The following is a 14,121-nucleotide window of genomic DNA, read 5'->3' as shown; positions in this document are numbered from 1 at the left end:
CCCTTGGGCCCTCTGGACATTCTCCAAAAGGTCCATGTGTCTCTTGTACTGAGATTCCACATCTGAATGCAATGCTGTGCGGTCTCACCAGCGCAGAACCAAGGGGCAGGATCACCTCCCTCAACCTGCTAGTCATACTTTGGTGCACCTCAGAATATGGTTGGCTTTCTGGGCTGCAAGGGCACTTCGCTGGCTTATGTCCAGCAGCCCATCCACCATATCCCTTCATGCTTTCCAGAAAGAACTTTTTCAGTCAGAAATTCTGAATTATGTACCAATATATATTATATTTTTTTTATAAATAATATAGATAATATTTTAATAATTAATAAATAGCAATTAATAAATAATATAAATAACATTTAATTTTATTAATTTAATATTTACTAATTTAATAATTAATAAATAATATATATAATATTTATAAGTAATATAAATACTCTGATTATAGCCCTTCTAGCAACATTTTAACATACAAATTCAGGGAAAAAATATCAGAACAAAACCAAACTAAAAGAGAACAACAAAAAAAAGAACATACAGCTTTTAAAAATATTTTTTAAAGCAGACAGATTAATGGATTAAATTCTAGACACAAATATTATTTAACTATTTTTTCCAAAGCATAGAAGGGTATCAATTCAATAACATAGGAAACATAACATGAAAGTCCTGTATGACAGTGAACAACAGGGATATGTTATGAGAGTAATCTTTGATTTAAGGATAACCAATTGTTAAATTTGTGTTCAAAATTTTAGGAAGAAAATTCTTCTACAGGGTAATTCTTCTAAAAGAGACATCTAAACAGGTATCTGAATCCTATTTGGAAGATAAATGTGCATATTTATTTGTTTATTTATTTATTTATTATTTATATATCTATTCCCCCATAGAAATGCTTATGCATGCATTTATTTATTCACTTTTTATATGTGAAGCTGTCATGAACATAGGCTCAGCTGAAGAATCAGCAGTGAGAGGATGCTGTAGAAGAAATCAGTGTCAGTGATATTCTCCTGCTACCTTCTGAGACTGACATCATTTTTCTTTTGATTGGGATACGTGGCAATATCACATGGTTTTGATATTAGAAGAACAGTTTATTCTACAGACTATAGTACCTACAGCAGAGGCACTCAAAAATCTTTACAGAATAATGGTTTAGAAAAATTGCATAAAAAAACCACATTTTATTCTCAAAGACTATTTAAAAAACATTTGAAAGCACCATATACAATAACAAAGAGAAATAGATATCTAGAGCTGTAAAAAGACTAATCCATCAGAATTTTAAGACGAATTATTAACAAGAATTTAAAAGATGCATGATATTTTCACTTACCTCCTCCCCATGTTCCCCGTCTTTGTAAACCAATTCATAGCTGGAAATAGTATCAGAACGTGGAGGTGTCCAGGAAAGTAATATGCTTGTTTCAGACTCAGGTTCTGCCTTGAAGTTCAATGGCTGACCAGGGACTAGAGAGAAAAAGAGTTTAGCAGTGTTGCCAGCCGTTGTGGCTTTTTTTTTTTTTTTTTTTTTTTTTTTTAATAGTTGTTGCTGTTGTTGTTTGTTTCTATTTAAATACATACTGTTCCAATTCTTTAAGTTATTATCTGAATAATTTACACATTATGTTATAATTGAATTTACTGAACTTAAACAATAATAAATTAATCTGAACTCAGAAAGAGAACTACATATTTAAATTGCTTATTACAAATTGCTTTGGATTTCAAACAAATGCTTCACCGTTCAAATAATGCACACAGAGCTGAAGCCTGGTATTGAATATCATCAAGTTTAACCCCTGTATGAAATAGGAAATACATGTAATATGTTTAAACATTAAAACATATGTGTATATAAAAAAGGCCTATACGAGAAATGCTGGTCTTATAGAAGATGGGATAGAAAACAGCATTAAAGTGATTACATGTGTTAATTCATAAATAACCGAGTTGCTAAAGAACTATTGTTCTTTAAGTACACTGAATGCTTTTACAACCCAAGAAGTTATAACTTACTGAAAAGATATTCAGTAGTGTTCTTTTTAAGTGACATATTTGCACAGTTGTGGTATTTTTATGAGTGGTATTTTTATAATATAGCTGGATTTCTAAAGACATTTTAATTGCAAGAGCAAAATCACAACTTTGATTCTCTAAGTCAAGAATATCTTCAGTTTTTAAGTCTTGTGTAACAGCTGCAGAAATTACCTCCATCATTTGGTACTGAAAATTTATGCCAAATAACATTGACTGGGAAAAGGAGGTAAAATATATCCTGTAATTGGAATACATACATTCATTTTGGCATATAACTTCTAAAATATTAGTTTCAGTTAATATTGATGTTGCTAATGCATGAAACAATCTTCATCAGCATATCTATCTTTTCAAAAACAAAACACAGCATGCTCTCATTTTAAAAGAAAAGAATATCAGATGTGATGCTTAGAAAGAACAGGTATGACAAGTATGATATGATAATAATTGTCTTACTAACACTTTTCAGGGTAGAATTTTATTATAATATTACAAGTATGTTTCTAATGTACAATAAGAGACTTAAAAATACCATGAAGAAAATGGTAAAAATAACTTAGGACTATAATTATCTTCTCCAAACTTCTACAAATTCTGTAAATCACAGAATTTTTGTGTATGCTAGTAGAGTTCTGATATCTAATCTTTAAACAGAGAAATAAACTGTACAATTAAAGTGCATAGTCAAGCTGCATGGATTTTGTGATGTCCTACCACTGATATTTATATTTTTTTTAGAAAAAAAGGACAAAATAGAGAAAGAAATGTGTAGAATAACGTTACCTGTTTCTGATGAAATTAGTGAGGGTGAGCAGAAGAGTCTCTTTACAGAAAGAAAGATGCATAGGAGTAACATGTAATTTTTCTAAAACTTACTTTGTGTAAAAAGAGAATACTTCCTGGCTACCACAAAGTACAGAAAGGTTTTGTTTTAAAGAAAATATAGAATCAGAGAACTACAGAACATACTGAGTTGGAAAGGACACAGAGTTGAGTTCAACTCCTGGCTCCACGAAGAACCACCCAAAAACTGAATCAAACATCTGAGAGCATTTTCTAAACACTTCTTGAACTCTGGCAGGTTTGGTTACATGGTCATTTCCCACGGGAACTAGTTTCAGTGCCTGACAATCCTTTAGATGAAGAATTTTCTAATGCACGACTGGAAATTGATGCAGTTTCATATCATTGTCTTGTCCTTACACTGTCACGAGAGTGAAGAGATCAGCGCTGCCCCCTCTGTTCCCACTGTGAAGAAGCTGTAGGCCACCATGAGGCCCCTCCTCAGTCTCCTCTTTTCCAAGCTGAACAAACCAAGTTTCCTCAGCAAACCAAGTTACATACATCTTGACCTCTGGACTCTTCATCATCTTCATAATCCTTCTCTGCCAATTCCCTAATAGTTTTATGTCCTTTTTATATTGAGGCACCCAAAACTGCACACAATACTCAAGCTGAGGCTTCACCAGCACAGAGCAGAGTGGGACAGTCTCCTCTCTCAGCCAGTTATAGTTGGGCTTTGCCTGAGGAACTCCTGGATATGGTTGGCACTTTTAGCTGTCAGAACATACTGATAACTCATATTCAACATCAAACAGAACTCCCAGTCACCTTCCCAAAGGGCTGATCTCCAGTCTCTTCTCTCATACTCCGTACATACACCCAGAGCTGCACTGTTTGAGGTGTAGAATCTGATGCTTGCTCCTGCTAAATTCTATGCAATTGGTCATTGCCCGATTTGTCTACCTTCATGGGAGTCAACAGCTCCTCGCAATTTAGTGTCATCTGCAAATTTACTTAGATTACTTCAAGTCCTGCATCCAAATAATATATGTAAACACTGAAGGGAATTGGCCCTCAAATGGAGCCCTGTGGAATTCCAGCATAATTAAAAGCACGATGTTCCATTTCAGTGAGCGTTAAAATAAAGGGAAACATTTATTTTGTTAAAGTAACTGAGCAACACAGTTAGAGTTACAATATCACCTTTACCTCATAAAAGGCCACAAAACTTCGAACAGCAGCTTATGTTTTATGTATCACAATATTTTTCTTGTGCTTTACATTTCCATTAATGATTGTGAGGAGAAGATGGAGGGTACAAGTGCTAAGTTTGAATTGAGCTGGGGAGGGGAACACTCTGTGCACTCAAGGGGCATCCTGCTCTGAAAAGGGAGCTGGAAAATGAGGAGGAAGTGGTGGATGGAATGATGAGAATTCAGCAATATTGAGGCTGAGCCCAGGGAAAGAAGAGATCTTGCAGGGATGGAGAGTACAACTAGTAGAGAACTCTGGGAGCTCTAGAGGACAGCTTTGGAAACTACATGCAGTGTCCAGTCACACACCTGGGCAAACATGAGACAGAACTGCACAAGTTGGTGTGAGTGGGAGACAGCCCTGACAACCAGGGGAGAGAAGAGGATGTCTTCTTTATTTAGACTCATCAAACGCCATCTGGGTTCTGCATCCGGTTTGGGGCCTCCAGTAGAGGAAGGATTTCTATAAACATGTCCAAGTTCAATGAACAGTCAGAAAGGAGAGTCTGTGGGACTGTGGCTCATCCATCTGGGAGAAGAGGCAGCTTTAGCGGTACCCAGAGGCAGCCCTAACATCATCAGAAGGAGATGGAGGAGTTGTTGCTAGGCTCTGCACATGGTGTGTGGCAACAGCATGAGAGGCAGTGGCATAAGATGAGATATGAGAGGCTCAGACTGGAGCAGAGGAGTAACCTCTTTCCCCAGCAGGACTGTGGAGATGGGACTTATGCAGGCCAAGCTGTCTCAGGTGTGAGGCATTTCATGGAATATTCTCCACTGTAGCTGAGCCTGCTGGGCTGGAGACCTCTCCTTCTGCCAGTATCAGGACCCTGTGATACTGCAATCTATGTATAGAAACATGAACTGTAGAACATAGGCAGTAACTATAAATGACCAGTTGGGTGACCCATATGATAGCTGCTACTATACATTATGATAATAAATACAGCAGCAAATGGAGAACAAAGGTTATTTCTTCTCTCTCTGCAGTAATATATTTTAAGAGCCTCACCCTCCCAGACTTCCTTTCAAATACAACTTTTTTAATCTGGATATCACTTGAAGACAAGTGGATGATTAACTGGGCTTTCCAAAAGACTGTTTGGTGAAAAAATATCTTGATGTAAAACTTGAAAAAGAATCCCAGATATTTTACAGCCACAGTTACACAAATCTGAAATTGAAAACACCAGATAGGGAAGATAGGGAAGAAGGAAAATGAATACAAAGGTAATGGAGACTTAAACTTTTTCACTAATAAACTCTTTTAGGGAATCTAATACTCAATTAAAAAAAATGTAGACGATAGAAAAGTAGAATAATAAGTTTTAAACTATTAAGTATTTATGCCTATATTACACATCTGCTAAAAAAAAAAATCTTCATTGGCATACTGGAACTATGCTAAGCTGAAGGAACTGGTGCAGAAACTGGAAAATATCTGTAAGTAGAATTTGTATTATTTTAAAAATGTTTTTAATTACACAGATTAAATGTAACTTTCCATATTAGTGACACATGTGATCCAATCATAGAATGGGATCTTTTTGTATGAATACTGTCTCAACACCAACTTTTCTGCTTTGAGGTCTCCATAAATGTATGTTGAAGACCACAGACTTTCTTTGCAGTGAGTATACATCTTAATTCTCAGTAATTATATTAGTGAAAGAACTTGAAAACTCTGGCAAAATAGCAGGCTTGTTACAACACATGAACCATTAATTCATTTTCCTTAAGCAAAGTTTGTGTTTGTGTGTCCCAAAAGTCAGATATTTGACTTTTCACTGATCTTTTCTGTACGTTCAAAAACTTGGTCTTCTATAACTGTTAAGATTCCTAATCTTCCATTTACAGATGATCTTTCGTTTAAAGTTAACAGCATGCTTTATTCTGCAATTTTCTTGTTTAAATAAGTATATATTTAGGGGTATACATTAGGGGTATACATTAGGGGTATACATTATCTAGAATATTTTTTCTGTCTCTATTTCTCCAATAATCTGCTACCTAATAAACTACTGACTCTCCTCTCTTTCTAATTTGGGAAAAAGAATAAAAACAGGATTGTCTGAATTCCTTCTGTAGTTATCCCCTGTCGCATGTTGAAAACAAAAGAAAATAAAAACACGCAACTTAGAGAAGTTTAGAGGAGACTGAGGTGGCCTCATTGTGATCCACATTTTCCTTATAAGGAGAAGCAGAGATGGACTGATTTATTCCCTTTGGTGACATGTAGCAGAACTAAAGGGAGACACATAAAGCTAAATTAGGGAAGGTTCAGATTGGATAGCAGAAATATGTTCTTTATTGAGAAGGCAGTTGGACACTGAAACAGGCTTTCCAGATCAGTGTTCATGGCATTAAATCTGCCAGATTTGGTGGTTACAAGACTCATTTGGATGATATTCTCAGGAATACTGCTTAATATTAGGAAGTCTTTTGTGGAACCAGGAGTTGAAATAGTTGATCCTTTCAACTGATCAGTTTGAGAAAAGAAAGGAAATATGACAAGATGCACAAGAACTGTGGACTGGGCAGACTAATGGAGACATACCATTTTCAGATGAATTAAAAAATAAATAGCAGGAAATATCATACTAAAGCTTATATAGAAAATTCTTTATTCTAAAATTTATTGTTCGTAATTCAATTTGCCTAAATACCTAAACGGTCCCGATTCTGTCTTCATTATATTCATTTTATGGATATACTCAATATGGAATAGGGACACTGTTAAATGTAGAATCTGATACTGAGCGTCCCTTATGCAAAAAGGTCAGCCTTATAGCTGTTTTCTGATTATTTAATTTTTAAAAATGGTACCTTTTTACACTGAAGAGAACACTACTGAAAATAGCTAGGCAAAAAGACAGTGCTTTTCTTTCACAATACTTAAATATGAAGATGAAAATAAAACTTTTATTTATTTATTTTGATGTTTGGTTTTATGATAAACATTTCCTTCTCTTCCCCTCAAAGTTCATGTTCCTAGTCAATAATTTGCATAGAAATCCAGTTTTCAATTTCAAGAGTTTCTACTGATCAGTAAGGCGAGAAACCACTCACAGAGTCCTTTCAAAGAATCATTCTGCCCTACTAACAAACAAAAGATTCTCATGAATAGGCTTTTCTGAACAAAATTTTTTAACCCAAAAATATCCAAATTGAAACACACATAACTGAGAAGAAAGTTTTGAAGGATACTAAGATAGAGGAGGTTGCAAGTCACAGCTATCAATCAGACTTTTTTTTTTTTTTTTTTTTTTTTTTTGCATATACATGCTAATATCCCCCAAAGAGATTATGATTTGCAAGTTACATATTTATCCATAACAGGCTTATTTGCTTCAGAAAAAGAAAACAATCAAATCCCAATCACCATCCTATTATTATTTTTACATATAATTCTACTAACTTCATTTCTTCTGTTCATGATACTATTAAATTTACCTGGCATATACATATTTATGTGGATGACATTCAGCCTGAGCAATGAAAACAATTATATTTAGATTTAGATTACAATAAATCTGGTAGAAGACATTTCTTTCTGCAGTGCTCAATAAATGGATGAATCATAGTTTTTAAAGATAGACAGAACACTCTGCACTACACTTTCTTATATATTTATCTCTTAGGACTTTAAAAATTCATTTGCTTTCAAGCAAAAATATCAGTACTTAAAATTGCCACTTGCTTGCCACATTTTTAGTTTTGTTTCGATTTTCATCATCTCACATAAATAATGTCATGTCAATTCTGTTACAAAGCTGGAAACATGAGTTGAGACACTCTCCTGCACTCTTTAACATTGTCACAATTTCTTCAATTAATTATTCAAATAATTACAACAAAAATCAGAAACAAAAGGGCATGCTTAATGGAAAGTTTCTTTAATGCTATAACATATAGAGATTTTCTGACTTAACTTGAGCAAGTAATGCAACTTGGTTAGTCCAGCTGAATCTCAATGCTCATTATTTCAATTGCTTCATCCTTCCTTGGTGAAGCCGCTGACAAACTTGCTAATATAACAATATAGGAACATGAACTTTGAGGAAAAGAGAAGGAAATGTTTATCATAAAACCAAACATCAAAATAAATAAATAAAAGTTTTATTTTCACCTTCATGTTTAAGTACTGTGAAAGAAAAGCCCTGTCTTTTTGCCTGGCTATTTTCAGCAGTGTCCTCTTCAGTGTAAAAGAATGTAGACAAGAAGATCACTAAACCATCTTATTTTTTTTTTTCGTATGTGCATTCCAAAAAGTCAAATGTCAGTATAAAATACAGTACCTTAAAAATTTTACAGAAGTCAAAATTATCTAGGTCTTTGCGTAATACAGCACTTAAAAAGTGTTCAGTTGCCATTCCTTATTAAAGGTGTATTAATGTCTACTTTGAATGAACAATTAGCATACAGACATAAAAACTATAACTGTCTTCAGTTATACTTAAATGCACTTAAAAAAAAAAAATAAAAAAAATTGGAGGAATGCTACAATTCTTCAACAGGAAGCATCCTAGCAATAAAAATACAAGAAGTATCATATAATATTTTTAGGTGACCTACAGTAACACTCAATATAGGTTTCTCTAAACCATTAGACAAATCTTTTATTTCTTATTGCAATAATGAAACATGTTCTGTAGCATAGGTCCACCAGAACTTCTCACTTCTGATTTCATAAAAATTCTTATCAATATTATTCACTGTGCTAGTTTGTCTTTTGCTATTAAGATTAATTCATAAATCTAAAACTACTGTGCAGAACCCAAACAAACTAACTTCCTGCATAAAACAAGGAAATGATGATCTTGTGGGATGCTCTTTATAGAGTAGGCTGTATTTGTTATTATAAATAAAACTGTAAAGAAATGCCTGCATGTGCTTACAAAAGGGCAGTTTTTGATTTGGTTTGGTTTATGTATTTTCTTGATTTATGTGTTTTCAGAACATGACCAAGTATTTGCATATGCATACAATGCACATACATTTTATCTTTCCAAGAGCAATATTCAATAGAATGATAACACATAAGGGAGACATATGCTACATAAACAAAACACACTATCACAGTTAACTTTTCAAAGAAAGCTATTGAAGAACTACATAATAGACAACGCTGGTGCACTGCAAAATAGAAACTGTAACATTTGTCCTCCTTTGGGATGAAGTGAAAGAAAGTGTAAGGGAAAAATTTTGTCTCTTCAAAGATAACTTGCACTGTGGAACTGAGAAGTTGTTATCCGAAAGAGCTGCCCTGAATGAACTATGTTTATTCTGCTTCCTCCCGTCCCCCTCAAATTTTGTTCTCTATAGCCTTACCTCCTGTTTGAGTGATGACTTGAATGTCACTGGAAAGTGGTCCGTCCCCAACAGAAGTAAAAGCAAGAACCTTCACAGAGTATGTTTTCTGGGGCACGAGATTCCCAATAGTAGTGATATGGCTATCAGCCACATTGTGTTTCAGCCAGCTGTTGACATGTTGAGTAGGGTCCATAGTATAATAAACTCTGTAACCTTGTATTTGTCCATTAGGTTCCTCAGGTTCTTCCCACTGTACCAAAATGGTGGTAGAGCTCAACATACGGGCCTGTACATTGCGTGGTGCACTTGAAGGTGCTTGCTCTGAAGTCCTTGTTGACACAGGCTCACTGGGTGGCCCTCGCCCAATGTTATTTACAGCGACTACCCGAAATTCATACTCTGAATATGGGCTTAGTCCAGCCACACTATAGCGTGTTGTGGCAACACCATCAATTTCTTTATATGGCTCTTCAGAGTTCTTGGGCTTGTGCTGGATTATGTAGTAAGAAACTGGCTCAGGATTTCCAGAGTCCCAAGTCAATGTTATGCTTGTTGCTGTGCTTTCTGTCACCACAGGTGTTCCAGGAGGTTTAGGTAAGGCTGAAGATGAATACCAAAAATTGAAGTTAATACTATATAACAGCAGGCATTAATTATTACATTAACATGTCTAAATGTACAAACAAAAATTTTAAAAAAACAGGAAGACTGTAGTGGAGAGACAATGTGATTTATTCAGAGCAAGATTCTGGTGATTATGATTTTCTCCAGAAGTTTATCAGAAAAAAATCCAGTTCTGTAGTAAAAGGCTTATTAATATAAAGACATGATACTGACTTTTTAGCTAACTCCCTTTATCATGCAGAAGAATAATCTTATAGACAATCAGTGGACCACTGAAGTTTAATTTTCAAATATTTCTGGAGTTTCTGACATCCACTTACTCAAGAACAAGATAACCAAACACCCAACAACTTAAAAAATCAAATGACTGTCTCTTAACTGTTTGTACAGTTGACAAATACATGCAAGATTATTAAGACTTTTATTTACTTCAAATGAAAGCTGAGAACTAAACATGGGAGAATAATGAAACACTGCAATTTAACTATCAGTATCAATATTATTGCTTTCTGAATCTATTTTTTGTCTTATAATATTGATTGGTTGGAGATTTCTTAGTTTTCTCCAGTAGAATTTATTTGCTCAGAATATGGACAATGAAATAAAAGAAAGATGAGACTATTTCCAAGAGTGTGTACTTGGGATATACCTTTGACAGTTATCTGTGCTATTGCTTCTATAACACCAAGGGTAGACATAGCAACACAAGTATAGTTTGCAGACTGCCTGACATCGTTAAGCTCAAGGACGTTTCTCCCTATTGGCATATCATCCTCAGGTGTCAAATCTTCTGCTCCTAGCATCCATTTCACATATGGCATTGGTGACCCCACTGCAACACACGTGATATTTACACTCCCGCCAGGCATGATCTCATGATTGGTGGGGGGGATCGAGAACCTTGGTGGGACCCGTCGAACTGGAACAAAACACACAAAAAAGTAATAACATATACAAACAAAAAAACTGAGTCTTGCATACAGACTACATGCAGTGTACAGACAGTCTTTTGTTTTAATGCGTTATTCTGATTGGTCAGAAAATATGTAGAAAATAAATACAAGACTATACAAGAATATTGTCTGCACACAATATCAATCATTCTATATTTACTTGATGTTATTATTAGGCAAATTCGTACACAGGCTGATTCAGAGCTATTAGGGCCCCCACATATAACTAACTACATACTTACAATTCACAAACACCATGCAAAAGATATACACACACACACACACGCACGCACGCACGCACGCACACACATATATATATGCATGTATTTCCTATGTGTATACATATATATATGCATAGAAGAAAACTGGAGAGTAAACAGCATGTTTGAATTGATTACCAAAACCAACTCCAATGCTGTGTACTTCCAGTTGATGTGGATAAATGTGCTAGACCACATTGTCACATCAGTCCTGGAACACATTGCCTACAGTACACTTAAAGTGCAAATTCACTGCTTTCAGACGCAAAGTGGATGCAGCCTCAAAACCTCACACTAACACTGAAACAAACAGAAATAATATATATAATTACATATAATTACATACAAATATATATATATATACACATATATATACATGTACATACTCATATATATACATATATATACATATATATACATATATGTATGTATATTGTCACAGAAAAGAAACTAAGCAAAGCCAGTACAAAGTACTGGGTTTGGTCATGCAAGCAAGCAAATGACAGAATCAACTGAGAATCATGCTTAGGAAAATGTCTGAGAAAAATTGCAGAAAGAAAAGGAACTCAAAAAAAAACCAAACAAAAAAACACAAAACATATTGGGTGAGGAAAGGAAACTTGAAGGAGTTGGGGATAGGATAGGCTGACAGTTACAGGAATTTAAGAGGTGGATAGAGTTTGAGGGAGAGGGAAATTAGATTAAGTGTAAGTGGTTAAAAAGCAATTGTTAGGAAGGGCTACTGGGAAAATAGCAGAACATTTAACAGTCAGGATTCCACTATGCTCACAGTTAAGGGAAAACAAAATAAGCTATAAGAAGTGATAATATCAGACATCTGTGTACTGATAGCAAGGGATAGCGACCTTAAACATGTAGCAGGACATGGCACTAACAGAGTAGTTAGTACTTAAGCAAACACAGCACCGAGAAAATTACCCGGCAATAACAGATCAGTGTTCCTGCTTCTAATATTCTCAGTGGTGTGCACATGTGTGTGGGATGCAGAATAGAAAAAGGTAGCTGAGAGAGGTGGGTTTGTATTTAGGCCTTTCATTGGAGAATGTACTTATTTGGGTTTAATATACACTTATCATTAAGACAGTTTTAATTTAAATAAATTAAATACTATGAGTGAGCAAAAAGAAATAAAAAAAAATGAACTCTGTATTAATCTGAAACCTTTCCATCAGATTTAATTAAATTTCTGTGATCTTCTATGGGTTCAAAAGGGGCTTAATGCAATGGCCTCATGAGTGAATGACAGGCAGAAGGGGAACAAGCAAACAGCAATATATTTCTAAGTGGCCAATTCACAGAGGCCACACAAAAAGCAAGCGGCAGGCAACAAGGAATTTCTTGTATTGAAGAGAATTCTTATAGACAAAGGAGAGTTTAGTCTTCATGCTCAAGCTGTTTAGAAAAGCAACTGCAGGAAACCATTCCTTGAAAAGCAGGCATCAGTATAAACAAGAAATTAAAAGGGAAGAAAAAAGCAGGAACACTGACCAAGTTTACTGAACATTAGTGTTAAATCTAAAAAAGGTTGCCATGCATCCAGGTTCATTCTCTCTTATCATGCACAACAGTTAGATACCAGCACTCATCAAAAGCCATGACCAGGGCATTCTCTGCTTAACATAACATTAACTTAAAAAATGCCACAATGCAGCTACATTCATTTCATTTGTATTCTTTGTTATTGGTTTATTTAATATTTTTAAGGTGGGTAAAAAGTAAAAAACACACCAACCTTCTCGCAGCTCTGAGGGATGTAGGGGGTTTGATGCAGAACACAATGAAATGAGGAAAGGAGAAAAACAAGGGAAACACAGAGAGAGTAAAAAGGCCATATCAAGGCTTTCAACTGCTACTTGAACATCTTTACTTGTTCTAATTAAACCTTCCTACCTCATCTTGAAAAGTTAGCATTTTCCACAGCTACAATGTGTTAGAAACAATAGCTAGCATTATTTTGAAATTTTCCTTTGGGAAAAAAAGGTATACATGCCTCATGCAGTATAGAGAAGTCAGTATGTTGAAGGAAAAGAGAAAAAAAAAAAACATTCAAATAACTTTCTAGGAATCATATAGCTATGAAATATTTCTCTTTTGATCTTTTTTTTTTTCTTTTTTTTTTTTCTTTTTTTTTTCTTTTCAATTGGCCAGAAGAGTCACACCATACAAAAACATATCAAGTTGATTTAAAAGTCAGCTCTAACAAAATTTCAAAATCAAGCTAGGTATTTTTGCTAAGGTCATCCACCATACAGTAAAGTTTACAGCTGTTTACGTTTTCAATCCTATTTCCCCCACCCATCCCTTTATATAATAGACACACACACACACACACACACACACATATATATATATATACATATGTATGTATGTATGTAATGGCTTTTGTTGTACAGAAAGCTACATGAACCAGCTGTTTCAAATACTGCCGAAAAGAAAGCACTTCTTTCTATTTGAATCAAATGAATCTTTTTGTATGTTACAAAAATTAAACATTTGTTCTACTTCATGGAGGAATATATTGGTTTCCTTATCAAGTGCATCTGTCATACAGACAAGTATTTCTTTAAAAAAAGTATAGCCAATTGAATACTAGCAAAGTAAGCACTACATTTTACTCATTACTCATACACTAAATATATATAGATTTAAGTGTATATATATATATATATGCATACATATATATAAAGAAGAAATAGAAAAGAAGAAAGTACAGTTGTGCTCTGCACATAGTTTGTAGTTAGACTCTTTTCCTTTGCATTTAAGTAGTAGAGGTCAGGTAGGCATATACCTTAATGCCTTGGGCTTACATTCAGCTGATTAGTAGCACACCACGCAGTCACCCCAGGAGTTTGAAAAGAAAAACAA

The 14,121-nt window shown here is 34.6% G+C and overlaps 1 protein-coding gene across 6 annotated transcripts in view; it reads right to left on the bottom strand.

Moving 5' to 3' along the window:
- The window catches only part of PTPRD (protein tyrosine phosphatase receptor type D), a 353,935-nt gene that overhangs the window by 128,818 nt on the left and 210,996 nt on the right, over window positions 1-14,121 (bottom strand). For all 6 annotated transcript variants that reach the window (XM_090132663.1, XM_090132658.1, XM_090132659.1 and 3 more), the window contains 3 exons: window positions 10,672-10,941; window positions 9,417-9,998; window positions 1,346-1,479 (listed from right to left, as the gene is read on the bottom strand). In XM_090132663.1, coding sequence (XP_089988789.1) covers window positions 1,346-1,479; window positions 9,417-9,998; window positions 10,672-10,941 — 986 coding nt within the window. The remainder of the gene's footprint in view (window positions 1-1,345; window positions 1,480-9,416; window positions 9,999-10,671; window positions 10,942-14,121) is intronic.

This window comes from Phasianus colchicus, chromosome Z, assembly GCF_987193195.1.
Source record: "Phasianus colchicus chromosome Z, bPhaCol1.hap1.1, whole genome shotgun sequence".
Lineage (NCBI taxonomy): Eukaryota > Metazoa > Chordata > Aves > Galliformes > Phasianidae > Phasianus > Phasianus colchicus.
Note: the sequence above shows the minus strand (reverse complement) of the source record. Positions and strands in the feature narration are given on the sequence as shown.